At 42.7% G+C, this 27,413-nt stretch overlaps 1 protein-coding gene across 3 annotated transcripts; it reads right to left on the bottom strand.

Annotated features, from left to right (window-relative positions):
• Nucleotides 1-214: 214 nt before the first annotated feature.
• Nucleotides 215-26,039, bottom strand: fgfr1a (fibroblast growth factor receptor 1a). 3 transcript variants are annotated; one of them, XM_079353967.1, is made up of 18 exons: nt 25,355-26,039; nt 20,870-21,050; nt 15,333-15,575; nt 15,082-15,171; nt 13,964-14,136; nt 11,306-11,429; nt 10,378-10,568; nt 9,972-10,122; nt 6,627-6,817; nt 6,113-6,258; nt 5,326-5,447; nt 4,156-4,266; nt 3,464-3,654; nt 3,229-3,351; nt 2,933-3,003; nt 2,686-2,823; nt 2,023-2,128; nt 215-1,612 (listed from the first exon to the last, which is right to left on the bottom strand). In XM_079353967.1, the coding sequence occupies exons 2-18, from the start codon at nt 21,021-21,023 to the stop codon at nt 1,436-1,438; spliced, it is 2,502 nt and encodes an 833-aa protein (XP_079210093.1). In that variant the 5' UTR covers nt 21,024-21,050; nt 25,355-26,039; the 3' UTR covers nt 215-1,435. The 3 variants fall into 3 exon arrangements, with proteins under 3 accessions (XP_079210093.1, XP_079210091.1, XP_079210092.1); XM_079353965.1 differs by lacking the exon at nt 9,972-10,122 and adding an exon at nt 9,013-9,157 and having other exon boundaries at nt 6,621-6,817; nt 25,355-26,038; XM_079353966.1 differs by lacking the exon at nt 9,972-10,122 and adding an exon at nt 9,013-9,157 and having other exon boundaries at nt 25,355-26,038.
• Between the last annotated feature and the right edge of the window lie 1,374 nt (nt 26,040-27,413).

Raw genomic sequence — 27,413 nt, 5'->3', positions numbered from 1 at the left:
TGCCGGTGGCTCTCTGTTCCCGCCAACATTTCTTCTGATGTCAGCAGCACATTATCATATCTAATAAGCCCCCAGCAACCTGTGTTTAACTGGGAGGGGATTGAAGTAGCCATCGCTCCACGTCTTTAAACATGATTTACATCACAAACATGAAAATCTCGATATTTATAGAGCGGTTTATGGAGTTAAGATCAAGCTCTGAAAGCTTTAGCAGTTTGATTTTCAATAGCATTTTATTTAATGTAATCCTTTTTACGATGACATACGTGTTCTGCAAACCTTCATCAGAAGTTATATGGCAGCAAGTGTAACTCCTGTTAAAGCATTTACAGCATAAGATAAAGTTCATCACATGGGAGGCTTGCACAGTGGAAGTGCATGTTGTTGACTTAAGGTTGTTATTCCACGGCGTACAGCAGGGCATACCACCTGGAACACTTACATCTGCGACCATCTTTGATGTAAGTGGACTATCTTGAATGAAACCAGATCAAGTTTTCCACAAACACACGCCTGTCATACACAAGTAGAAACAAACAGTCAGCCACACACGCAGACATACAGCCAACACATGTTTTTTATAAATCTGATTTCATCTGATGGAGAGGATATCCAAACTCGGAGTCACGCTCTTTTGAAGTTTGTGTCATGAAAATCTCATACAGTTTAAAAATAGAAAACCCAATATATATACTTTTCCACTGATGATTATGCAGTAAGTTTAGGGAAGCAAAAACAAACTGTCCATTTCATCCTCATCATTTTGTAAGATATTCTCATGTAACAACTGCCCCTACAGACTATATTAAAAATAGTTCAAACAAAAGCATCCTTGTACAAAAGAAAAATAAATCAATTATGGTAATAAAAATAAGAGTACAATGTAAATATATATTCATATTTATAATTTTCTAACTGTATTTACAAGATTGTAGCAGTGGAGCACATTGCTGCATGTTCGTTGGGAATATTTTCTCTGGATATGGTCTGAATGGCAGAACATTGTCCGTCTCTACTGACAAAACAACCGTGGAGGGAAAAATAAAATAAAAAACATAAACCTGACACAATCACAGGCAGTCCTTTTGATTCTCCGGACCCTATCGTTTGCCTCTCGTGTGGAGAAATGCCCAAAGTGGAGAGAGAGGAGTTGAAGTGTTTTTTTTCTGACACCCTGACAAACCGCCACTCCTGTAAATACAAAGTGCCCCATAAAAACATCCGCACCGCCAAGAACCGGGAATCTGCTCCTTTATGTCAAACCATGTGATCCGACAAGTTCTTCGAGGTGTCCTCCGAGCTCGTTTCTCACAGATCACCAGTGTTTTTTTTTTAGCTTCATCTCTGGGAATGTGGGGAAGAGTCTGACCCTGTGAGGCAGGGAGCGGAGAAGTGTACTTTTTTTTTTTTTCTTTTTCTGCATGGAGATGAGGTATCAACGTTTCTTAATAGCCGCTCCGTTAGAGTGAGGGGGAAACTTTGGCAGGCAGGGCTCCTCTGCTCCGGCATCGTGGGAGAAGACAGAGTCCTCGCCCGAGGAGCAGGTGGAGCTGCGTGTGTCCGGGTAACTTGGAGAGTATTGGTCCAAAGGCGTGGAAAGCTCCAAATACTCCTGTAGGCGACAGAGAGGAACAAAAATAAATATTTCATTTCTAACCAAGTAGCGACATCCAGGGAGAAATTAAGCTAATGCGGAAGTGCAAAAAACTGCAGTTCCTTGAGGTTGGCGGCAAATGTCATGGAAATTACTTTTACCTATTAAAGCCTCACTCCAGCCTCAGCTCATTCACCAACATATAAGCCAGACTGTTACACTTTAATAACTTAGTGTTTACCACTAAGTTTACCCTCCATCAACACACTCTCCTCTAAATAAAGCCGCTTCTGGCACCAGACACTAAAACGCTAAATTTGAAGCCTCATTTATTTAGTTAACAAACCAATGGATGACGACGATACAGTCTGGAAGTATAAATACAAGTTACTACTTCTATTTTCCATCTAACAGAGAGAAGGACTCACCTGGTTGGATGTCATGGCCAAGCAGCGGTCTAAGTCCTCCACCAGCTGTTTAAATATTGGTCTATGAGACGGAACAGCATGCCAGCAGTCTCTCATCATCATGTACCTGCACAGAGCAAGAGATTCACAATTGAGTTGTTATTATAATCAAGCTTAAAAAAAAAAACAACCTTATTGAATTCTTGTGGCTCATCTGCGAGAAGTGACAGAAAATCGGAACATTATGTGCCCGCTGGGGATCACTTAACCTTCGAATATCTTGTTTTATTAGCTGTCACACAAACATTGCCAGGGACTGTTATTATGTTGCTAAGCACTGCTGCTGATATACAGCAGCAGTAATATAAATATTAATGCCAACTGCTTGGGCAGAGTTTGAGACACAGCAGTGACTGACACTCATTTTAGAGCCTTGTACATCATCATGACTTTTAACCTATTTACTAAATGGCACAAATGCTTTCAGGGTGGAAACTTAATTCTGTTGTGAACACAAAACAGTAAAACAGAGACTAAACTTTTATTCAGTTAATGTCAATGTGGGATAAATATTTGTAAGATTGTGATCAGCACATGCTGGAAAATAATCCTTTTGACGTCTTGGCCAAAATCACAACAAACTATTTTTTAACGACATGAGAAAATGCTCAAGTGTTTCCTTACAGCTCATGAGTGCACGTTGAGGGCTTGTCCATACGGTGTCCTTCCTTAAGCAGCTTGAACAGCTCCTCCACTGGGACTCCGGGATATGGAGAGCCTCCCAGAGTGAAGATCTCCCAAAGCAGCACCCCGAATGACCAGCTGCAGACAGAGACAGAGCGGAGCATCTTATATTTCTGAACGAGAAAATGCTCTCTTCACATTCAGTCAAGACTGGAATGAAAAAAAGTTGAAGACGCGTGGTACTCACACATCACTCTGGTGCGTGTATATCCGGTCAAACAGAGCCTCAGGAGCCATCCACTTGACTGGTAAGCGACCCTGTAGAGGAAGGTATACAGGTTCTCAATGGCCTAACAGCATCTCCCAGGTTTATTATGAAGAAGTTACATAGTTCATCAACCAGATGTGGATATATTCTCGGCTAACTGTTATTTAGGTTAGTTTAAATAAAACAAACAGAAACGTCCACACAGAGCACAAAATGGGCCACAGGAGATAAGTTAATACTGTGATTGGTGATAATTCATTGAGAAGAATACTAACATTGGTGGTCTTCTTGTAGTAATCGATGTGGTGGATATCTCTTGCCAGGCCGAAGTCAGCGATTTTCATCACGCTGTCCTCGGTTACCAAAACATTGCGAGCAGCAAGATCTCTGTGGATGCACTGAACAGATAACAGAAACAGACCTTATTTGAACTGGAATCCGGGAATCAGTGTGAAGATTTACCATCCAACGTTATGTACTCTAGCTTTAAGTGAGGGGATCTGTTTTTACCTTTTTGGAGGCCAAATACTCCATGCCCCGGGCCACTTGGTAAGCACAGGACACCAGGTCTTTGATGGACATGTTCTCCACAGGAACCTGGTCTGGGTTGTAGCAGTACTCCATGCCGGGTGGGCGACGAGCTCGCAGATACTCCCGCAAGTTTCCCTTGGAGGCGTACTCCACTATCACGTAAAGAGGACCTGCAGACAATTGCAAGAAATACAAACATTAATCTTCATAGGAGGACATGAATAAAGTAATGTTATATCAAAGGGTTCCTTCATTGCAATGATCCTACAATGCTCTGGATTTAAGGCTAGTAGATAACCTGTACTTATTAGCTGAGAATAAATCAGTGGTTGAAATTAAAAAAAGTCAAGTTTGATACAGTTGGTAGATAAACTGAAGTGAACAAAGAGCTTTGTGTTTCAGTGTGGAGGCAGCAGAGCGATGGGCTTTGTGGGGTCATGAGGGGTTAGTTTATACAGTTTTTCATCAAGGACGGGATGGGAGAGAAATGGCAGCAGCTGTGGTCGATTCAAACTGAGAACACGGAAGCTGGTGTCAGAATCGTTTAATCATGCACTCCTACACTTTTCTAAAAGAAATGTTCATGCTCGTCTGAGGGAAAACCGTGTGTGTGTTGGCCCAAAGAGACCAGGTCAGTATCAGAGTTCTGAGAGAGATCCGTCTGGTCTTACCATCCTGTGTGCATGCTCCCAGCAGATTAATGATGTTCTTGTGCTTCCCGATGATCTTCATCATCTCCATCTCTGAAATCAGGTCTGACAGGTCTTTCTCTGTGGCGTCAGCTGCAGGGGAAATAAAGAAAAGAAGAAAAAAAAATCACATCAGGATTAGCGTAATTAGTGGATTAGCGCTGTTAAAAAGGCCTCACAATGATGATCTTAGAAAGCAACTTTGCACTACTTGCAGTGTTTGTTTTGGGTAATGCTCCCTAGGGAAAAGCACTCAAAGTACTGGACAATAAATGCTACGTTCCCCTCCATCCTCATCCCATATAAAACAGTGTTCATTTAAGTGCACGGAGGAGTGTCAAGGGTTCTCATAAATTTTTACTCTGCTCTCCCATTTGCACAGTGGCTGCGATCCAATGGCAGATGTCTCTTAGTATCTGTTCATTACAGCTGTGGTGTTAGAAGTTTACTAGTCCCCGGAGTCTGGACTCGAGGTTCTGTCACATCTATTACTCTGAAGAGCATAACTCAGCAGATCCAAGTCTAAAGGCCCTGACCCCCATCAAGCAGACGGCAAAGAACGAGTGGCGACGAAGGCTGCCTATGGCGTCTGCGCGTAACACCTTTTGTCTTGGTAAAAAAGTTGCACACGAACACACCACAAAGACTAAAGACGATGGCCAACCACTACGTTCTGCTCATGTGAGAGGCACGATCTCTCCGAGCCAGCAGGTGGCGGTAGTCCGTAATCGTCGTTCCAAAAAAAGTGAAACCAGAAGAGAACGAAGAAGAATGGCGGATAAATAAAACATTATGATGCGAGAATGCCATTTTCAAACCGCAGTCGCTAACCACTCGTAAAAAGTGGCCTACTTCAAATCGAAGATGTCTGATAAAATGTTTAAAATGGCACAGGCGTTATCAGCCCGTTTTTCTTACTTATCTGAACAGCCAATCTGATAGATTCCTCACACCAACCATGCCAGGGACTGCCAACGCTGATTCAACATGTGGAATCGGCAAAAAAAAAAAGGCCAACTGGGGCCAACGGGTAGCGACGGAGCTGGTCACACAACAACACTAGGACGACAACCACTCACCGACCAACTGATGGTCTCCTTGATGAGTCAGGGCCCCAAGATAAACTCTCAGGACTAAAAAGAAAGGACTTACATTTCAACATTTTGACTGCAACCTTGGTCACACGGTTTGGCTTCTCTTTGTCAAGGCCCAGAGCCTCACCCATCACCACCTGACCGAAGCAGCCTTCACCCAGAGGCTTACCAAGAACAAGTCTGGAAGAAATAAAAGACACACAAGACATTAACGGGTAGTTTAACACAAAATACATTTAAATTAAAAAAATAAAAGGTATGGCTGATTTCCAATGTATGCCTACATCTCACTGCAGCTCTGTACAAGCACAAGGTCAGCACTTTTTGTTTCTGAGGCTCTTTAACTGTTTACAAGTCTCTTTTAACCAGCACACGTTTTTCTCTCCTTCACAGGTTATTTACATTTATGCTATATAAGTTTAAGTCTAATGCTAATGCTAACTGCACAGACTTAACCTGTAATTATGTGTACTCTTAGTCACATAGGGGCTGCTAAATCTTGTTTGGGGATTATTGTATACAGAGGGGAGGGGGACAGCGGGTGTGTATTGTAACTACGTAATGTCTTGTGTCCTGCCTGTCTGTATACTGCTACTGGATGCCTTGAATTTCCCTCGGGATCAAGAAAGTATCTATCTATCTATGGTAGTGCAGTTAAAGGGGACCAAAGACAGGGAACCTCAGCATCAGCTTATTGGGTCAGAATGAAAAAAAAAAAAAAATCTCTTTTCTTACAGGATGGCTTCTGTCCCATCAAACTCCATATTTTAAATTATGAAACCTCTCTCTTGGATAGCCACTGTTCTTGTCCCTTGACTTTTAATAAGGTTTTGTCCAGCACGTACCTGTCTCGAGGAAGCTCCCAGCGAGGGTCCTGGGGTAGTTCATACTCAGACACCCCAGACAGCATTGGAGATCCGCTGGAGGAGAGGCGGGAGGGACGGACAAGCATCACTCCAGAGTGGATGGAGGAGCTAGAGTCCACAGATACCTGTATTGGAAAAAACCCTGACATTACTCCCCTGATAGTGGAACAAAAACAGATTTAAGAGCTCATTAAGAAAAGTGTGAACAAAAGAGAACAGCTACAATATGACCATGTATATCATACCCATGGAGACCAAAGACTTCAGGATTTGGTACTTACCCGATGCCCAACACCTCAAGGTAAATGCTAAAATGAATCTGAAATGTCTTTAAATGCATGCTTTTAGTTTTCTGTTAGACGATTAAAACTGCAGAGATGTTAACACATTAAAAATGCCCCAAAGTAATAAAAGTCAAATATGTCATGCAGAGAGAATAAGAGGAGATGGAAAGGTGTAAAATATTCCGAACCCCCTATCTACTTTCTGTTACCTGTCTGCGTAGTGGGATGCTCTTTGCCAGCTTGTGGACGGCCAGCTGACTTTTGAAGTCGCTCTTCTTGGATGAGGTGCGAATCTTAACGATGATCACGATGGCGATCATGACGGCGATGAAAAAAAAGCCCACGCAGTAGATGACCACCTCCAGGTAGGTGTGGTTGGCTGGAGGGTTGTGTGGCATAGCTAGATGGAGGGAGGAGGGGGGCGGCGGGGCAGGGAGGGTTGAGGTCAGCTGTCATCAATGAAAATCAAACTAACACAGAAGGTGTGATTTTCATACTCAAACACACGCATGCTTCACAGGCACACAGAAACGCACACAAACAACAAAACGCACACTTAACACATTAACTCACACTGCTGCATAAAAACCAGAGCCTTTGACACGATAAACATAAGGAAGGTTTGTTTCTTTTCTTTGAGACAAATATGATCATTGACTATAAAGTTTCTTATTATGGAAATGATGGAGGGCCACTTAATATGACAAAAAGCACTCGAAACTGTTTGTCAATGGAGAGTTCAATGGTGCTCAAAGGGTCGGATTTTTATACAGTTACATGTCAAAATTTCACACGGCACATCACTTCCGCTTTACCTAACAATATCAAGTCACACTTCAAGTCTACGAAAAAGTCTGAAAGCAGCGGACAATAAAGCTTAAGCTCAATAAACGTACTTTAACTGCTTGACTTAAATAATGTGTTATCCCATTTTCACTTCAATCAAAACCTGTGTTGGTGGTGTTTTTTTAATCTATTCCATTCATGTGGTAGGTGGTGAAACAGCTAAAGCAAGAAAAGCAGTCCAAATCAGATCTTGTTTTTTTCCTCCCTTTTAGTGAAAACCCCAAATGTTTAGACCAATTCTAGGGATGTAATGGACACCATGTTTATGTTTATGAGTACATAGTTCAGTGCATTCCTTGGTTTGGGATGTGGCTTTGTGCAGAAGATTGACACACTCACACATTTCAGGTCATCAATGACGCAGTTCTTCTTAATACAACGTCTAATGTTGCGATGCTAAACACACAAACAGTGTGCAGTGCTAAAAGTGTTCCTCTGAGTCGTGTTGTAGTTCTCCAAAATCTGTCCTGGTCTCAAGACTACTTTGTGAAGGCCTCTGTCTCGGCCTGGGAAAAAAAGCATTTCTGGGCAGACTCTGGATTTTAAATGAAGACCACCACTGAGAGGTTATTTTCTTGTCATTATTGCGATTAGAAGGAAAAATAACCCCTTCTAAGAGAACTACTAACTTCGATTCATTTGTCGCTTGATTTTTATTCCCTCGCTGTTACAGTCTAATTAAGTGACACGCCCCTGCACATAAGATGATGATGATGATGATGATGATGATGATGATTCTTCATTAAGATTTATGGCCTTGTCGCGGTCCTGTCTTGGAGCACTAGGATGACGTTTTTACAATTCAAAATCCTTGTTGAACAGAGACGCAGCTTTTCCTTTCAATACATTCGTTTTTTTGTGTAAGTTGCCTTTTCTTCCATTTAAATTTTTTTTTTAAACAAGTTTTTCTATTTAATTGTCGAACAACATTTGCACTGATAAACAGTTCGAAATGTATGACTTTATGTTGGTTAAGCAGGAAAACTATTTATAGAACAATGCATCCCAAACCAAGGGGGCCATACCGACTGTGGTACCTCATTACACCCCTAACCAACACCAGGCAGCACAAGTGAACTGCACTTGTGTGAGGCTGACTGACAAGCCGCCTGATAATTGGACAAATGCCTATTCCAACCCTCAGGAATGAGACACATCCACCACAGAGAGCCAATTATCAGAGCCAGCCGCTGTGCTCACAGCAGGAAATGACATCAGGGATACATGTCATTTGCGGTGTTTGTCAAAGAAAATCAGCTTTACACCATATCAATAGCAAACACCAGTTAAAGAGCAGAGCGGTGGAGACAGTTCAAAGTGAAATCTGATCAGAGCTGCCAAGCAACTTGTCTCTAAATTAGAACTACCTCGCTGAAACCATTAAGCGTGCTCATTTTTAACACTACTGCTCTGTTTTTTTTTTTCAAGTTAGATTTGTGTTGTCATGGTTTCAGAGGTAGCAGACAGTTACTAGGTTGTTTGGCATTTTCTGATTTCATTTGAGAAACATCAGAGCATGGTCCAAACTCCTCCATCTAAAGAGTTTAGATAGAGCAGGAGCCATGCTGAGGACAGAGAGAGGACGAGCTGTAGTACTTTGGAGTTTGCCCTGCCTTCCTTGCACATTTTCAACACAAATAGAGTCTTAAAAACAAGACCCATTTCTGCAAAATGTGAATAAGGAGAATCAGGCTGGAGTTAGTAAAAGAAAATAATGGAAACATAGGAGAGAGACAGAACCACTGATACCTTCAAAAACGGTCAACCATGCAGAGTGATGAGAGAACCCGATAGAATTGCCCGCCAAGCAGGTATACTCCCCAGCGTCATCAAAAGACACATTTCTCAGTTGGAGGACTTCCATTTCCTTGTCCGTGGTGTTAAGGCCAGCGGTCTAGAAAATAACAAAGGAAGTAGACCCGATAAGAGGCCCAAGAAGGGGAAAGGGAACCATGAGTTAAAGGATTCTGAAAGAGAAAAGGGAATGGAGGAGCGTTCTCCTCCGCCATCCAACACCACCTAGAGCCCCCTGCAGAGGACTCTATCAGAGAGAGCCCCCCTGCTTCCCCGGTATCTGTTAGTTGAGGAGCTGGTTAGGTTGAGTCTGCGCTGCTGGACCCCAAACTGGGCCAAACCCATCACCACATCAAATACCTCAGTCTCATCTCTACATGCAAGAGATGGGCAACATGGAAAACTCCACAGCAGAACAGGACACACTCGCACACACAATCATACTCCTGCAAATGATGTGGGCATTAGAGAAAGAACAGGAGGTCTGAGATAGGTGAGCAGAGGAGGACAGCTGGAAAAAAACAAAAATGGAGGAGGGGGTGATGGAGGAGGGGGTGGGGGGGGGAGGGGGGGCTGTGAGGCGTGAGGAGGACTTTGAAGGGCAAGGGAGCGAAAGTAATAGAAGAAGATGGCAAGAGAGGCCCTTATTAGGAGGGCAGAGCACAGGCATGGGGCAGGAATGAGAGCGAGTCCAACATAAACCTGAGACTAAACACTTTCAACTGTTCTGCTGGGAATTTTCCATAGCGTCATTTACAGTCAGGAGCACTGAGGCAGGAGAGAGGGAGGGAGAGACGGAGAGAGGGAGGAGAGAAACAGCTGAGGTTGTCTCAAGTTAAATGGCCCTAGTTTTTTCCAGGCGGAGCTGGAAGCGTCTCCGCTGTGTCGTCCCTGTGCGGCAGCGTGTCGGTTACCTGTGGGCTCATATCTGGTGACAATCAGCCAGGCCGACTGATTGGCCTCTCCTATATAATTGGACACTTTACATATATACTCTCCGCTCTCCTCCTCAGTCACATTGTAGAGGGTCAGCACCTGAGCGTCCGAGCTATTGACCCCAGAATGCTGGAAATAAAAACATTGCATGTGCATCATGGGAAAATATGACAGACAGGATGAAAACAAGGAGTAGCTTTCCAATTATATAAGATATAAATTTAAGTCAGAGGAACTGCAAAATAAAGTTCACATTTTTAAAAGAATACCTTTTTTTTTTTTTTTTTTTTTACAAACAATAGATTTAATCTTAATTGCATTCTTAAGCATCATTCATCGGATTTTATCTGTAACTTGGCAGGATTAGTCCCAGTCAGGCCCTACCTTGAGCACGCGGACGTACGGCAACCCATCAGCACCAACTCTGCTTCCGTTGACCTCGATGTGCTTCAGCCACTGGATATGAGGCTGGGGGTCACTGAACACTTTACACTCAAACTCCACGTCGCTGCCCACCACGGCAGTGCGATTAGCGGGGAGGCCAGCCTGCAGGATTGGCCTGTGGGGAGAGCGCTCTGCAAGAACAACAAGAACAAAGAAGAGTAGAAGTTTAGCAATGGAGCAAATATGACATCAGACACATGCACGATGATTTTAAAGAACATGCCGCTCACTGACTTTTAAAAACAAGCCGAATAAAACCAAAAAGAGTTCTGTAGCTGTTTCTCCTGATAAACCTGTAAACCATGCTGTTCTATAATTAACATGCTACTATCTGTAAATAACCCATACCATACACGGGCCATCTTACCTCAATCAGTTACTTTTTCTTTGTTGTTTTTATAGCTGTGTGCACTTTAAGGTGAAGCCTTAAGATTTTGCTGTACAATTGTATAATGACAATAAAGGCTCTATTTTAAAATGAAACATTCTTGTGCTTCACTCATAAGAGTGGGAAAAGGGAACATTTAGGGATCTTGCAAAAAGTCCACCGTCCATTACTGTCTGACCGAGCAGTCTCTGTGGAGTCTAAGCAATTAAATACTGTCCCCTCAGTGGAGCTGCTCCCGACTCATCAGGGTCTAACCCCTCTGCTGAGGTCAGAGGAAGCCAAGGGGACATCAGGGAAAGAGGGAGCAGGACGGTGATTTATAAAAACGGATGGTGTAGAGTGTGACAGGGCACTTTGTCTTCCATGCAATATTTTCTCTCGTCGTGTTACTTCATCAATAAAGGAAAAAAAATCATCACGAGCAAAAACTTCCTAGTAAGGTATTCTCATTCCAACAACGTGAATAAAGTCCACACTCACCGACGACATCGAGCTGGTAGGTGTGGTTAATGGTGCCGTACTGATTTTCCACCACACAGGTGTAGTTTCCCTTGTCAGAGGGGACTACAGACTCCATGATGATGGTCCACACGTGATCACGAACCTTGAAGTTTGGGAGGGATGGAAAGAAAAGTTAACTTGATTAAAGGCCAAAAAGCAAATAGCAAATAACAGTCAAAAATGACCATAGCACAGTAAAACGTGACATAGGTTTACAAAACTTTTTTGACAGAGTTTGCCTACATTGTATGGTGACACAAAACATAATACCTCTTCATACTCACAGTGCCAGTTCTGAAGGTTCAAGCTAAACTGTTATCAGTAAAACTGCAGATAATAAAGGCCAGAAGAGAGACTTTTGCAATCCTGCAAAAACTTCTAATAAGTCCTTTTTCTCCGTCGGCTTTCTTCCGGTATAAATTGCCGTAAATTAAATTTTACTCAATTTAAATGCCTGCCTAACAAGGTCAATGAAGTTGATGTGTTGATAACAAGATAAGGCACTACTCCCCTCTTCCTGTGACACCACCCGGCGTTTTAAACAGCGGATCTTTGTCCCCCCACACAAAGGCCAGAGGGGGAAAAAAAAATCAGAACATGTTTTATATAAATCTGCCCCAACCCGTCTTATTAGCACCGACTGATGTTTATTACCACCGACTGATGTCTGGCTTTTTTTTTCCTGAGACATGTTATAGTTTTTTTTTTCTATAAATCTGCCAAGACCGGCAGTGTGTGATTAACCGACAGACCTTTAAGGCAATGGCAACATCAAACATGCATATACAGAGAGCGAGCCATACAGTTTCCCTCATTTAGCTCAAAAACGTGATGAAGGAGTCCAGCTGCCTGCTGCCAGATGTGTTGTGCTTGGCTTCATATACATGTGGTGTACATTATTCCCTCCCTCCTGCACGTCTCCCATGCAGACCTTACGAACAATAGAAGCCCGGCCATAAAAGCAAAAGTGTGGGAGGGATGAGATACATCCACTGCCGTTGATGCAGACCTCTGCACCTTGACTGAAAAAAGCAGCAGCCAGATGGTGAAGTATGTTGCCTGGCTGGCTGGGGGGTGGGCATCTCAGGTGTGTGTGTGTGTGTGTGTGTGTGTGTGGGGGGGGGAGGCAGAGAGGAAACTCCTAAATGTGTCCCAGCTGGAGTGAAAGATGTGCAGGGGAAACACAAGACAAGGCCAGACTGGCCTACACCTTGATGGGAAGAGCAGATGCGGGGGGGGGGGGGGGACTATCTGTACACTCATTGCACACCTGTTGGCCAACTGAGACTGATCTATTCAGAGACATCCAATACAGAGGTGCCATTACTTGAGTTATATTTGTGGTTTTACCGTTTTATGATTTCTATGTGGAGAACACAGACAGAGACTCTCTCAGTTTGAAGATGATAAACTGTAACTTGAGGAATTTCTAGCAGTTTTGTAAAAATGTGGATTTTTTTCTTCTTCAACTACTTCCCAAAGCATTTCACCTGAACAGAAGGGGAGGGGGGAGGGGACTATGCAGCACTGTTTGGATGTAATTTACGGACACTCTGCTTCTGTCCTTTGCAATGTGCTGAAGTTTTTACTACTCCGCTACAGACAGTGGACTGAGAGACTCAACCAAACATAGTGTTACAAAAGGAAAGAAGACAAAACTGAAACTGAAAAAGCAGCAGTTGAGAAAAAAGGGGAAAGCAAAGGGTGTATGTACGCGATAAGAAGACACGGGATGTAAAAGGTGTGTGTGAGGTCATGAGAACTGAAAGAGTTAAAAAGTTGGAAAAATAGGTCTTAGTGAAAATAATGTACACCTTCTGACATTTCCTATTGAATTGCTGATATCCAAGTCATCCACCAGATTATTTCCAATGCCAAGTAGTGACTGAATTCATCTCAATGATCAAGTACAACAGATCTTAAAAGAGTGTGCATGTTGGTTGTTTACGTCATAGACTGTAACAACGGCTTTCTTTTAGATCGTCTATCGTCGTTGATTGATTGCGCTCATGTCTAGGTGGAAAACGACGCTTTGTGGAATACGCGTTGATGACTGAAACTGGTTCAGAAGAGATCCGGTGCACAGCTCTGCTAAGTCAATCCAGGAGAGCAATAAAACGTCTCTATCAACTATTACAAGCTCACAGTTTTATCAGCATTTACGGTCACACTGGAAGCAAGACGACGTTTACAAAGAGTAATCACACACCATGCATCACAGAGCAGACACAGCAGGTATCAGAGCTGTGTGGATATATCACTTAACAATCAAATGGTCCAGCGATACTCAAAATGAGGACAGCCAATGTTATCTTCACCCAAAGAGGAAGGCTAAGGTTGCCCACCTGGAGGTGTTAGTTTTATGACACTATGTTCCTTTTTGTGGCTTTGAGATGGAGCTGGCTTTGTTTCGAGGGTCAGACATGAAACTTGCCTCTGCTTCTCACTTACAGGAAGCGTTTCTTACTCCTGGAGAGGAGGAGGAGGAGGAGGCTGGTGATCTAACGTTTGGATGAGATCACGGACACATCTTTACTTTTAGTGATTGAATAGGAAACACTAAGGAGGGTCTCTTGTCATAAAGACGAATCTAACTTTTTTTTTTTTTTTTTTTAAAGTAGTGTTTGTATTGTTTACCTTAAAGCCTCCAATGCGATGGTCCCTCTTGAACTCCTTTCCATTTTTGTACCATTTCAGAGTAGGAATGGGGTTGCCGCTCGCCTGGCATCGAAACTTCACAGTCTTACTGGCTGGAACAGCGTGAAGCTTTTTCTCCATTTTTTCTGGATGAGCCCATTGTGGAGCCATTGCTAAACAAACAGAAGAGAGAGAACTAGTTATACAAGGGCAGGTAATAGAACCATACCTTTGATATAAATAACTGAACATTTTGAGCAATATCTGAAACACTAAAATGTAAAAACGCTTTTAAAATACCTACAACTTTGTTTCTTAAGGACGTTAGTCAGTACCCTCTGTAAGAATAGATAACTGACTGAAAGTCTGCACAAATCATTCAATTATATTTTGTTAAAACACTGACATGTCTTCCTATTTGTACATTTCTACACGTCACTACATGGTGAATGGTAAATGCACTCTTCTAGTCTTCTGAATACTCAAAGCAGTCCACACCTACTCATCACACCACACTCACACCCTGAAGGCAAAGGCTGCTTTGTATGTTGACTAACACCAAAAACATTAATGCACCACCGACGTAGCAGTGGGAGGAGCTTGGGGGTTAAGTGTCTTGCACAAGGATACATTGGACATCTGGCTGCAGGAGCCGGGGATCGAACGCCCGACCTCTCGGTTGAGAGACGACTCAACACTGCGTTCCTTTCAAAAGTTCTTTCTTAGTGTCACAGAGAAATAAAGCCCTGAGTGTTTGAGAGCAAAAGTCTCTGTTCGGGTTTTGTGGGCAGCGTGGGCAGCAGTAGCCAGATGATGAAGCCCGAGTGTTTTAATTGCTCGATAGACAAATTGGAAGACATCTAAGGTTAACCACGGCGAGTCACCGCAGGGCATTCCTCATGTCGGAGCTGTCACTGAGGTAGTGAAAAAACCTCTGATTCAGAGTGAAATCATTCACCCAAAGGTGACCCGCACACACAAGGCAGACCCATAATTGAATCATAAAGCTCTCAAATCACTGAGCGTGACAATTACTCATCACCCAGTGACACGGGGCGAGCGGGTAATGACCATTTGTTGCAGGAGCATTAGTAACAGGAGGAGATCGGCACACTTACGCTGCAGCTTCTGACTCCCCAACAGTTTAGCTTCCTCCGAAGAGGACTCTTCATCTTCGTCATCATCCTCACTGGAGGCCAGGGTGTCAACTAGGGGAAAACAAAGTTATAGAGAGGTCAAATACAGATCCGTTTTTATGTACAACAATGAGCCCTACACATTCTGCGCACTTTAAACTCACGTTTTACTAACAACACTTCAAATGAAGACTTTTGACTAACTCAAATCTGTCCCGTTTCTACGCCTTTACCTGTGACGTTGAAGAAGATGCTGTGGTTGCCGAAGGTGGTGCAGGCGTACAGGCCAGAGTCGGTCAGCTCCACTGCCTCAATCTCCAGCTGTCCATTGCGAATGTGTGTGTGTTCTCCGTCCACTACTGCCACATGGTCCTTTGTCCAGTTGACGGCATGGAGGGAGTCTTTGGCAGGGCATTCTAACTCGAGGCGATCCCCGGGGTAGAGCGTGAACAGCTCCGGCTGCGTTTCCACTGACACTGCCAAGGAAAATAACAGGATACGGTTTCATTTCAACGGCTAAGACATTTTTGTAATTGTTAGCACAAAAAAGGAAATGTGAACATGTAAAAAAAAAAAAAAAAAAAAAAAAAAAAAAAAAAAGGTCTAATGTTTGAACTTGCTTTATCAAAAATACTACGAGTCAGTCATTGTATATAACAACAGGATAACAGGATGACTAGCAACCTAATGGGCTGCACAAATTCTGTGACAGCGGACAGGGGAACAGAGTGTCTGAATTGTTCAAAAAACTCTCTCTCTCGTGTATATATATATAAAAACAAGCTGCGTCTATTCTGTAGAAAATTCAAAGGGCGCTTGAATCATAAAACAGGGTACAGCAAACAGCCCGCCTTACCTCTCCCACAAATTAAATCATCTACCAAATTAGTTAAGGCCCCATCGTCAGGCAGGCAGGGAGCTACTTTAGAAAGGAAGGTGAAATTCAATTAGAGGATTGAAGAAAGGGAAGGTGTTGCAGAGCCAGACACCTGAGCCCCCCTGTTCTAAATGACTACAGAGTCTGCAAGGGGGGAGGGGTTAACCTGATTACGCTGACACGCTGTCCATCACAATGGTGTTGTTTGTCTCAGTAACAAAGGTTAAGATCAGCACCGGACAACTTGCTTGACATTCTTGCTTTAGGATCACACAGCCACACAGACTGCTTGCACTGCTCTGATGAGCAAAAACAGTTTGTGGAGAGCTGCAACCATCTGACAGTGAGCTAGTCTCTGGGAACAGCAGCTAGCATGTTAGGGCTGCTGCTGTAAGCTAACTATAGTTATACAACATCCTTTCCAAGCCCTGATGGTCATGTATTTTATACTACTTTTTGTTGTGGGTTTAGGTCCAGGGAAGATTCCTGCACAATGTCACAGATATTTGTACAATCCCTCGCACAACAGATGCAAACAAGAGCACTTGCAGTACAAATGTCTCCCTTCAGCAGATTGTGCATCTATATTCAGATAGCTGCCATGAATTAGGGCTACAAGCATTCATAGCTTTCAGTCTCTTCTTATACTGTACTCGACAAAACATTAGAGTCCAATGTGGCGTCTTCAAAGACTGGCTTTGGGCTCTGAAGGAGGGGGGTTATAAGCATGTCATGTAGTTGCTTGACATTTATAAAAAAAATAAAAATAAAAAAAGAGTGGCAAGAACAAAAAGACAAGTTTCATTGTTTCTCAGAGCTAGAAAAAGGTCAATTATGCCAAGGAGTTGTCCAAGCGGTTTTTAATCAATCAAATTAAAATATAATTGTTCACCTTTGAAAAAAAATAAAACTGTAATTGTAAATTAGTTTTCAAACAGTTGACTTCAACTTTTTGTTGCCTCACAAAAGCAGTCATGGACTTGTTGTTTAAGCTCTGGTTGCAGTTGTTTTGTTCCAGAAGCATCACACAGTTACCACCTGCTGCACAAGTGTAACATGATGTGTAACATTTCTCTCATGCAGCCCATTTTAAACTAGCTAACCAGACGGCTCGAAGCTCGAAGCGATGTCCCCAGATGAGATCATTCGGAGCTGCATTCAAAGCCAACGGTGCACAGTGTGTTTGTACACGCACATCCTCACAACAGGAAGCATATCTACACAGCATAACCCTCAGGACAACATCAGCAGACCTGACTAATCCCTCCCTCCATCACAACAAAGACCTCCTAACAATAAAAGGGAAGCGGGAGCAGTGAGCATGTGCAGAAAAGCGAGAGCCGGCCAGGGCCTGCAGCGGCAGGTTCTAGTGCCAGTTGCCATGGTGACCCCACTTGGGCCTAGTAAAGGTATTTCCTGGATCACATATGTCTGACAGGCCCTTAATCCCGGCAGGAAAAGGGGCCAGGGGGTAGGATCAACTTTCTCCTCCAAAACAAAACCGAAAGGGGAGGGGGAGGGCAGAAGAGGCACGTAGAGAGACTGACAGTGTGTTTCTGTCCCTGCCCTCTAAATGGAGATGCCACTGATAAGACTGTGTCAACATCCCAGCTGTTAATCTGGCTGCAGACATCATAAAACACCCATAAAAGCTGTTAGATTTACTTGTTGCTTCACTGTAGGCCACAGTCGGGACTATTTGTGCTTCTGTGACAACCTACTTATAAAAAAAAGAGACATCAATAAGTCAACTCAACCTTACTACTGTGTAAAAAAGAAGGACAAAGCCCCCTTATTTCTGCTCAAGTCACTGTGAAAATATTACGCAACAAGTAGCAGCAGACTTGTATAACTCAAAGTACATTTTCTTTTCAACTTCTCATGCTGATTGCTGAGGTTAGTGTTACATCTCAACGTCTTTCCTTTGAATCGGAGGATGTTTCATCTTAATTCATCCTCCTGCTGCTATGATTGGATTAAAATGGATTAAGGGGCATATTTTCAGAAAGCGACCCATCTGGAACGTCTCTCATGTGTTCTTCCGTCCACTTGGAAACATTGACTGACGTAGCTCAAAATCAGCCTAATTACAAGGAGTCATGAGAGGAATTCAGTGCAGAAGAAAGCACAGAGAGGTGAAACACGGGGAGGAAAGCTCACTAGTCTGTAAATCCAGGACCAACAAAAGGGAAAAGTTGGCGCCAGTCTCAGGAACCTTCTCTGGCTACAAGATAGGAAGCAATATGCCGCGTGAATGACTTCTGGGATTTCCTGCTCTCGTAGGAGTGATGGTTGAATGCAGTGAAGTCCGGCTGGTTGAGGCACTGCGTTACAAACGGGGGGTAACCGGCTTTGGCTAGTTCTCTGTGCTGATTTCAGCACAGTAGAGTGAGGGGTGGGTGATGCGTGGGGGATTGATAAGAGACAAAAGACAGAACTAGCAGGAAGAATAGGACAATGCCTGTTAGCAAGCCCCAAAATTTCCTCCCAAATGAGTGCGTGTCCCTCCGTCCCCCTCACCCCCCCCACCCCGACCAAAAGCTCTCCAGTGGAGGAGCTTTTCATTCCTAAATGAGCCGCTGACAATCAGCATGGATTAACACTCAGGAGCTACAAGGGTTACTGTGCACAGCAAAGACATGCCAGTGTCATTCAAATGACTTCAGCTACATTTAAGCTCACATTAGGGCTCTAATGGACAAACAGGACAGCCAGGACCTCCTTAAACAAATGATTACTCTCGTATTTTTTTTACCCAAAAGATTTGAAAGTTGACCTACACATCAGAGGATTCAGACTCACACAAGAGAAAACTTGACACATGAACAACATAATTATAAAGTCAAGACGCCCATGTTTGCAGAACAAGGCAAGCTGGTTGTGATAAAACTCTCAGCATACAAAGTGAACTGTTGGCCAGTTATAAAGTACAGTGTTTTTGGTTCGCTGGTCTTAAGTCATTTTCAGACTCCACAACCAAACTCAGCGATCATCATGTATTTGTATGGTCATATTAATCCTGTGTCGACTTACTATTCGTGTCCGCTCTGTGAATTCACATCGCCTTTCAACACACACACACCTTGCTTCATTGTGCCTATATTACCTCCGAAGATAGTACGGCTCAACAGCATGGAAGATGGCCTTAGCTTAGTGATGGTAGTAACAGTGCAGCTTCTCTGTGAGCTGAATTCAATTCTGGCAGGTAAAAACTTTAATGCATCAGCTGATGTCCTGAGAGTCAGTTCAATGGTTTGTTTGTTTTTTTCCTGATTTCAGAGCGTCGGCTTCTGGACCTCCATCACTGTCTAAAAGGAGTCTTTCTTATGGACGAGGGAGCTCCACTGAAGGGTCTACTTTGACTGACAGCAGAGCATCGAGTCAAGAAAATCCCCGGAGAACAACGTATAAATAACTTCCTGACTTGTCACAACTCAAAAAAAAAAAAAATCAACACTGAAATGTAAAAAAAAAAAAAAAAAGTGTGTTTGTCTGAATGAGCAGAGGTTAGGAAAATGAAGGGCTGTTGTCATTAAAACAGGAGTGGGCAGTCTGTATGTGACCCCCGGGGACACTCAATTAATTGAATTTGTCTGGTGAATATTCTTTTCTTATGTGAACAACACATAACAAAAAAAGAGTCCTAAGACAAACAAAGAAGCTTGCATAAAACATGACCACTTCCATACAAGCATTTTGTTTCTCTAACCAAGACAAAGGGAATGCAACCAAATGCTTCTGCTGTGATTGTTTGTCGACAGCTGAAGCCATCCGTCACCCAGCAGGGGAGCGGGGGAAAGTGAAGCATTCCCAAGCACAAGTTAGTGGGGGAGAGAAGAGTGAAAAAGCACACAGACACAGAGGAGCAGCAGATAGTACCTGGCCATTTGGTGATTAAGAACAGGGAGGAGTGTAAAGGCATCAGACTTCCCCCACCCTGGGGGAAATTTATGGCTCGCCTTAGAAGACAAACGTTCCCTACAGAAATCCAATCCTTGGGATAAGGAGCTAATTTATAGTTTCCCTGGCAGTTAACTCCCCTCTCAGTGACAACAAATACCTTTTCATTACAAAGGGGGAGAGGAGCAGGGCCTGCGAGGTAGTGGAGCTGCCCCCGGGCTACAGATGGGAGCCATTTACTCCTCCCTGCTTCACTCTGGGCTTAAACACAGCCACACCAAGTTTATTTTAGGGCTTACAGGCCAAGAGAGACCCTGCTTGCTTAATGACTCTAATTATAATGCTGTGCTTTATCATATTCTTTCTCTGCTCTCCACTTCCGACTGAAGAGTGTAAACATCCAAACTCATCTACCCACAAGTCCAGGCAGCTATTACACTGCTGGACTGTTTCCAAGGGACACATTTTTAAGGATTCGATTTCAGTGCCTCTTTTTCCCCCCTTTTTTTTCCAGAACTTTACTTGTGCAACAGCCAGACGTGTTTAAATTCTTCACCGAAAACCTTAAAGGTCGTACTCCTCAGCGTGCCGTCTCAATCAAATCATCAGACCAGAAAGTCCAGGGAGTAAAGAAGCTTGCCCTAAGGATTGTTTTAGTCAGCCTGGAAAAACATGCAAAGGTGATGAAACAAAGTTGTGCCACATCTGACACAGAAAAGTGCACTCAAGCAACATCAGACTGAAACAGAGGTGGTGAAGGGAACACCGACGCTACAAAGGACTCCACCAAAGCCTGGACTTTGTTAGGGTTCATTCCTGCACAAAGAACAAAGCTTTGATTATCAGGAAGGGAGTCAAGATAAGTCAGGCTTAATAAGTGTATGGGCTCCAACAGTTATGTGATATCTACTTACAGAGCAACCAGATTTAGGAGGGGAAAAAAGCAGCTTACTAATAAAGCATAAGAAGCTTTAAGCTATGAAGCCCTCTTACCTTCATCAGTGCTGGCAGGCCGGCACTGTGTCCTTAAAACTTGGGCGAATAAAGCCAGAAACAAAAGTAAAGTTGGCCTCATCAGCATCCTGCTGAGGGAGCTACAACCGCTGGCTTTTTTGCGACAGGAACTCCATTCAGGCCGGTGTGGCATCAGCAGCAGGGCATTCACAGAGCTGGACTGAAACACATAGAAAATAAGAAAAACAAATAAATCAACATGACCTTGTGGATACATCACATCCCTTTATAAAGGTCAGTTTGAAGTAGTAGAAACATTAAGACAATGTATTCATTAAAGACTTGTGAACAGGGAGGTTTCATTTCAGATTGCCTGATGAAAATGAAAGTTGTGATGTGGTCTTCAAAGCAGAACCAGAGAGGTAAACGTTCAGGAGACGAAGAATTCCTCACTCCTTAATGAAGAAGAAGAGAATATTCTGTCCGTCCATAATGTTCAAGGTGGGAACTTTCTGTTTTCAACCTTCTTGTACAAAAACAGAGATAAGAAAAGTGCGGCGCAACAGGAACGCTTGGATAAACAAACAGAGAGATGTCCTGCTCCCTCCTGAGGAATTAAATGTTTGGCTTTGGATACTTCAAAGTAACTCCGACATAATGAGGCTCATGACCTCTTAAAAAAAAAAAAAAAAAAAAAAAAACACTCATAGGGGCTAAAGCGGTGATTCTTAACTGGTGGGTCGGGACCCAAAAGTGGGTTACAGATGCTTTGAATGGGTCGCAAAGGTTGAAAAAAAAAAAGTAATTTAAAAATGTGTTCCGTCACATGGTTGGTAAGATCCACACAAAAAGGATAAGAATCGGGGTCCTTAGAGTAGGCTCCTTAGGCTAGACCAGTAGAGAACCACGGGTCTAAAAGGATTTACAGTGACCTCTGGTAGTAGTACCAGTGTGCAACCCTAACACGCACATCTGCTTGCATCATCACCTCTGCAGCATCTGGCCGCAGAGATTAAAACATGGCCCTAACCCCCCTTGAGGAATTTGTCTAAGACCAAAAAACTACAGCCGGTTATGTGACACCCTTGAGGAGAGAGGCTGCCAGGCCATCATTTCCACACTGACAGATCTATCACCAAACAGTTGGTTTTTGGAGCCTAAAATGACCCCCCCCCCCCCTCCCAACACACACACACGGGTTGTCAACCCAGGTCCAACAAAAGCTGGTTTCTTTTCACTCAACAGGTCAATGAAGACTCAAAATATCAACAACAATAATAACCGTATCACATCTGGGTCAAACACACCCCGGCATGGTTTATGTGTTCACACACAGTCGTGTTCAGAGATGCAGCTGCGGTTCCCTTTAAGAGCTCTCTTCACTTGTGTGAGTGTTTGTCACAGAAACGGTCATTGTATTCTCCTCAAAACCAATTCAATTTCACTTTCCAAGAATGGTCCAGTGTTCCAGCAGCTGAGCTGTGTCAGGGGGGTCCAAGGGGGATAAAGAAGCTTGGTCATCGCAGCTCTGTAAGCAGTGAGTCAGTGTTTGGGAGGAATCCAAGAAAGTGCTTTTGCTGCCAGACAGAAGGAGCCATGGTGGAGAACGGACAACCACATTCCCTTGACCCTCGTCACAGCGACAAGCGTCGATAATTGAAAGAGCAGGAAGTAGATGCTTCAAAGTTATGACACAACGTTTAGTCACTCTCTCCCCGGGGAGCAGGAGCTAAAGATGCGGTATTTTTTACTATCCTCACACACACTGCTACACGGAGGATGACCAATATATTAGCATGTGGATACTTTGGGTCATCAGAAATGGGAACGGAAGCAAACAAACTCATCATCTCTAAAAGCAACACAGCTGAAACTCGATGCGTCATGTTGCTTTACTAAAGAGATTTCAAACTCCATAATGATTATTAAGAAAATTACTCTATCATCTGCCTTTTGCTAAACTTGGATTGACACACAAAGATCAAATATTACGGTCACTTAAAAACCTGTTGGTGATCATTAAGTTTATAATTTGATACAAACTATAAATGTGCAGAACTCTGATGAAAAATATTTGACAGCAGGAGATTATCACTTAAGTAAGGAAATGACAATACGAGTCAACATGTCCTTTATTGGACATCAACAATCCGGGTGGTGTAACCTTGCTTACACACGGTTTAAAATCAGCGATAAATAGGGGGAAGGGAACTTTGTATTTAGACTCAACATTGAGACAAAACATGTTTTTTTACCCTCAGCCAAATGATTAAAGGAAAATGTCAACAGAACGAACAACTAAAAGAACAGAACCGAGGTTGCACAAGAACACCAACGTCCTCCATTATGACCACTGCACAACACTACTGGTGATCCAACCATCGTCAGAAAACAAAACAAGGCTTGAGTAATGACTGACTGGTTGACTAAAAGTGAAAGAAAAACTAGCCCGGGATCGACTGTTGTTGCTTCTTCTGGTGTTCGTAAGAACATTTACAAGGTGTCATTTCAGGGGGAAATGTTGCTCAGTAACGTACAATGAGTCGAGAAAAAAGTCCCAAAACACTTGATGCCGATAGAAAATATCAATTTAAGAAGATTAGGATGGAATGCTTACAATAATCACGGGTTTGGAAAAATCCAACCTTTTTTAGGAATCCTTCAGAACTGGTAACACGAGTGAAATCAGGCAAATAGAGGTGAAACTAAATGGATAAGAGTCACATTTAGCTTGTCTCATTATACAAAGACAAAGGTTGCAGGCCTAACCCATAACACTGCCTGCACCATAATTACTGTTCACTGCCATCCATGCATAAAATTCCTCAGGTCCCAAATTCTGCAGCCCCCACACTCCCCACCCCACCCCTCCCTCCCCGTTTCACTTTGCACTCCCAGCCAGCAACAGGCCGGTCTACACACAGTTCAGCGGACACAAGAGCATCAGACCGTTCCCTTAAGGCTTCTGTTTTCACAAAAACACACACACACAGCCTCACTCTTGGAGCTCATGGTTTGCCACTAGGGTGCTACAGGGGGCTCCGGTGTCAAAGAGATTACACCAAAATGTAAAGACAATTAATGCAGGGGCCAGCCGACACTTCACCATTTGGTTGACACTTCCAAACTAAATGTGACTTCTCTGTTTATCGTTCACTCTGCAGCATGGATGTGTAGGTTTTCTTAAAAGTCAGCTGAGACAAGAAAATGTGACTTTTGTTGTTACATTGAACCACACATAAAGCTTGCAAACATTTATTCCACCACACATTTCTAAATGGATTTATAACAAATCCTTTTCAAAGCTACAGGAGCAGCCGGGTAAATTAATAGGCAGCACTGTTCCTCACTTCCCATTATAGGTTTTAGGATAACACTGTTTTCCCTCCTGGTGAACTCCCTGTGGACACACTGCTTCCCTCAACCATCCATCTTCTCTCTCTTCCTTTATATCATAACATTTAGAGCTTTACATAACATCAGGCTGGCCTCTCCAGAGCCACGCTTCATGACAGATGTATTTATAATGGCCGTCCTCGGAGAATTTGAAGATGTGGTTTAACCTCAGTGCATTTCTGCACATGTAATTTGGGCCATGGTTTTTAAGGAAAGAGACATGTTGTGGAGTCAACTCTTTATGTCTGAGCTGTTTTTTCCGGGCTGTTGTGTGACATTGATAACACAAAGCTGGTTACATTTAAAATTGCAGCCTGCTTGTCCCTTCTCTGTAACTCTCACTGTTTTGATTTCCCTCTTTTTTTCCCCCAGATGTCTGTCTTTCTCCACATGTGGCCATACACACTCCATTTGCCAGATCCTTCAAAATTGACATTAGTTCAAGTTCCATTCAATTGAAAGCCATTTTGCACTTTCCCTGTGGCGACTTTTTGAACAATAACATTAAACCAAGCGACCTTTTGCATTGGCCCATTCCTGCAGTGAATGTAAAAAAGAAAATGTGAGAAAACATTTTTTTATTTTCTCAACAACTGATAAGTCTCAAATGCTATCAGTTCCTGCATTTACAAAGTTCAACAAAGTCCAGTCTTCAACATTTGTTTTTTTAAGCTTCAGCCTTGATGTGCCTTGAAGTACTTCCCCCCACCCCAAAATGCACAGACCTAATCTGATTAGAGGCGCCTGCTGTGACCTGAGATAGAAAACCATGAAGTCGTTTTTTAACAGGACTGCAGGCAACATTGGGCCTTCTGCTTTAATGTTTGTATTTATACCGTTTTCGTTTACACACATGGAGGAGACGGAAAAAGAAACATCATCCAGACAGCACACACACACACATCCCATCTTCATTTTACGTTTCCAGAACACAAACACCATTTTCCTCAGAAAAAAAAAAAACATGTGGCTGCACGTCTCAAGTGAAACGTTCAATTTAGGAAAGCCAAGAGGTGTGCAACCATTGGAGTAAAGTTATTACAGTGGCTTAGCACTTTCAGCACGTATACAGGCATTTAAGTGAAGCTAAATCAAAGAGTAAATGACCATAGTAAAAGATAAACTCACCTTTCTGGCGGTGGGCTGAGGAACAGCCAGTGTTGGTCAGATGAGGAAGAGTGCCGAGCTGAGATTAGATGTAGAAAAAAAAAACTTCCCGAAAAAACTGTAGGTCCAGTTATACAAACGTGAAGCTCACCTACTCCAAACTATTGACGTTTTGCTGGTGAGTTTGCTCATATTTCAGCCAAACTTGTGCGACAGGAGAAAAGAATGTGCGTCCCCCCACTCCAAAAAAAAAAAAAAACAATCACCGGAGCGGAAAAAAACTTCCTACACAGTGTTTGATTTAGGAGAAAAAAACGGAGGCTGGATTTTGTTTCCACTTTCAACAAATGCTGTTTTTTTTAACCTCACCTGGCTAAACTGGACAGATCCAGGAGGAGTACCTCGAGTGCAGCCTGAGCGCTGCTTTTTGTAGTCCCTTTATCCCAAAACGACTCGCTCGCCACGAAGTCTCCTCACCTCCGAAAACTGACTCTCAAAAGTTGTTCAACTATCTCCGTCCAAATAACGCCTACCGACACAATATATTTCCTCTCGTTATGTTCTGACGCGAAAGTCGTAATTAACTGAATCCTAGAAAGTGTTTGGACCATTCCTGGCGGAGAAATGCTGTTTAACAACGAGAGTCCGGGATACTCCAAATCCTCCCCCCTTAAATCTGAGAGTATGCGCATCCCCCGGACTCAAGTCAAGACCGGGACGGTGGCAGATGACTTCCGATCTCTTCTTTAGTACAAAATAAAAGCCGAAATTAACAATCAGAGACTATCTGAAGCTACTAGAACTGTCTGGAAAACCTTACTTCACTATTATAAATAAATGATGCATAATATATGCAATGCTGTTATCGAGCTGACAATTATGCCAGATTGATAAGAAAGGGTCACAGCTTTTATTCTATAGCATTTAATAACTGTATTTATGTAGGCCTATAACGATTTAAAAACAAGTTACAATGCGCTTTACGGTTAAAACAAAACACATGCAGAAATGGACAAATAATAGGGATTATCAACAGTTGTTGTACATTAAAAAAACCTGTGCCCAAACACAGGACAATGAAAGAGTAAAGAAATCCCCCCATCGTCATCACTTAATTGTGCAAGCTTGTAATGTTGAACCTTTCTAAACATTGGGAATTTTTCAATAAATAGGTAGAAAATGGCTGAGGAATATAACTGAATAGCAGGCACTGTGACTGTTTTCCACAAATACATTGAAATAAAACATTAACATTGCATTTGCTTCTTATTTAACGTTCACATTTTATGTCATAAGCTTGCCTGTCGTAAAAAGGCCTAATTGTTCATCATCTTGTTTACACATTAAATCCACTGCTTTCCATTTAATCATGTATATGAGTTGTTTGTTGAAGGGCTCCATGATTTTGTTTTATTACTGGGACGAAAATAGGTCTTTTATTTTTTTAAGTCAAGCATCCGGTATCCAGCCATGAATACTGGCTGTGAGTTTTCAACTTGACGCAGATTTGCAGGGGCTGAAAGAAACCTTGCTCCCCCTGCCATCCGTAGCACCCCACCTTCAGACCTCCACTAACTCTTGTCAAAGACCTCTTTGCATACTGGGATTATAAACTAATACTGGGATTACAAATAATTATAGAGCTCCATAAACTGTTAACTAAACCCACTTCAAATGTAGTTAATGCCAAAAAAAAAAAACTGTACGAAATGCTTAAAAATGAATATCGAATGATCATTATAATGTAGGCTATCAATACAGTTTAGCTGATTACCGTAACGTCATAGGGATAGGCTACAGACTTTGTTTTGTATTGTATATATATACTGCCACTTTTGGAAGGACACAAAACGTTACATAAAGAACTGAATGTACAATTATACCAATATTTTTTATTTTTACAGAGTTTGAGCTCTTCGTTAAAACTTCACTCCCCAAATGAATTCGAAATTAAATACAGTTGTATTATACTGTAACTCCAAAGGAGCACTAGTCGATGACAGAAAAGGTCTGTCTTTGTCAACAGATTTCTGCAGCATGTCAGAAAGCCAACAGAAATGTAAATTCATTGACAGAAGGT

This window comes from Symphodus melops, assembly GCF_947650265.1.
Source record: "Symphodus melops genome assembly, chromosome: 1".
Lineage (NCBI taxonomy): Eukaryota > Metazoa > Chordata > Actinopteri > Labriformes > Labridae > Symphodus > Symphodus melops.
This window is presented reverse-complemented; position numbering and strand designations above follow the sequence as displayed.

What these genes read in the sequence shown, in the direction of transcription:
- fgfr1a (XM_079353967.1), bottom strand. Translation starts at nt 21,023, where the DNA reads ATGCCACACCGGCCTGAATGGAGTTCCTGTCGCAAAAAAGCCAGCGGT. An exon ending in GCATCCCACTACGCAGACAG is followed by an intron (nt 6,259 to 6,626) that starts GTAACAGAAAGT and finishes TTTCCAATACAG; the next exon opens with GTATCTGTGGACTCTAGCTC. An exon ending in ACTACAAGAAGACCACCAAT is followed by an intron (nt 3,004 to 3,228) that starts GTTAGTATTCTT and finishes CTTCCTCTACAG; the next exon opens with GGTCGCTTACCAGTCAAGTG.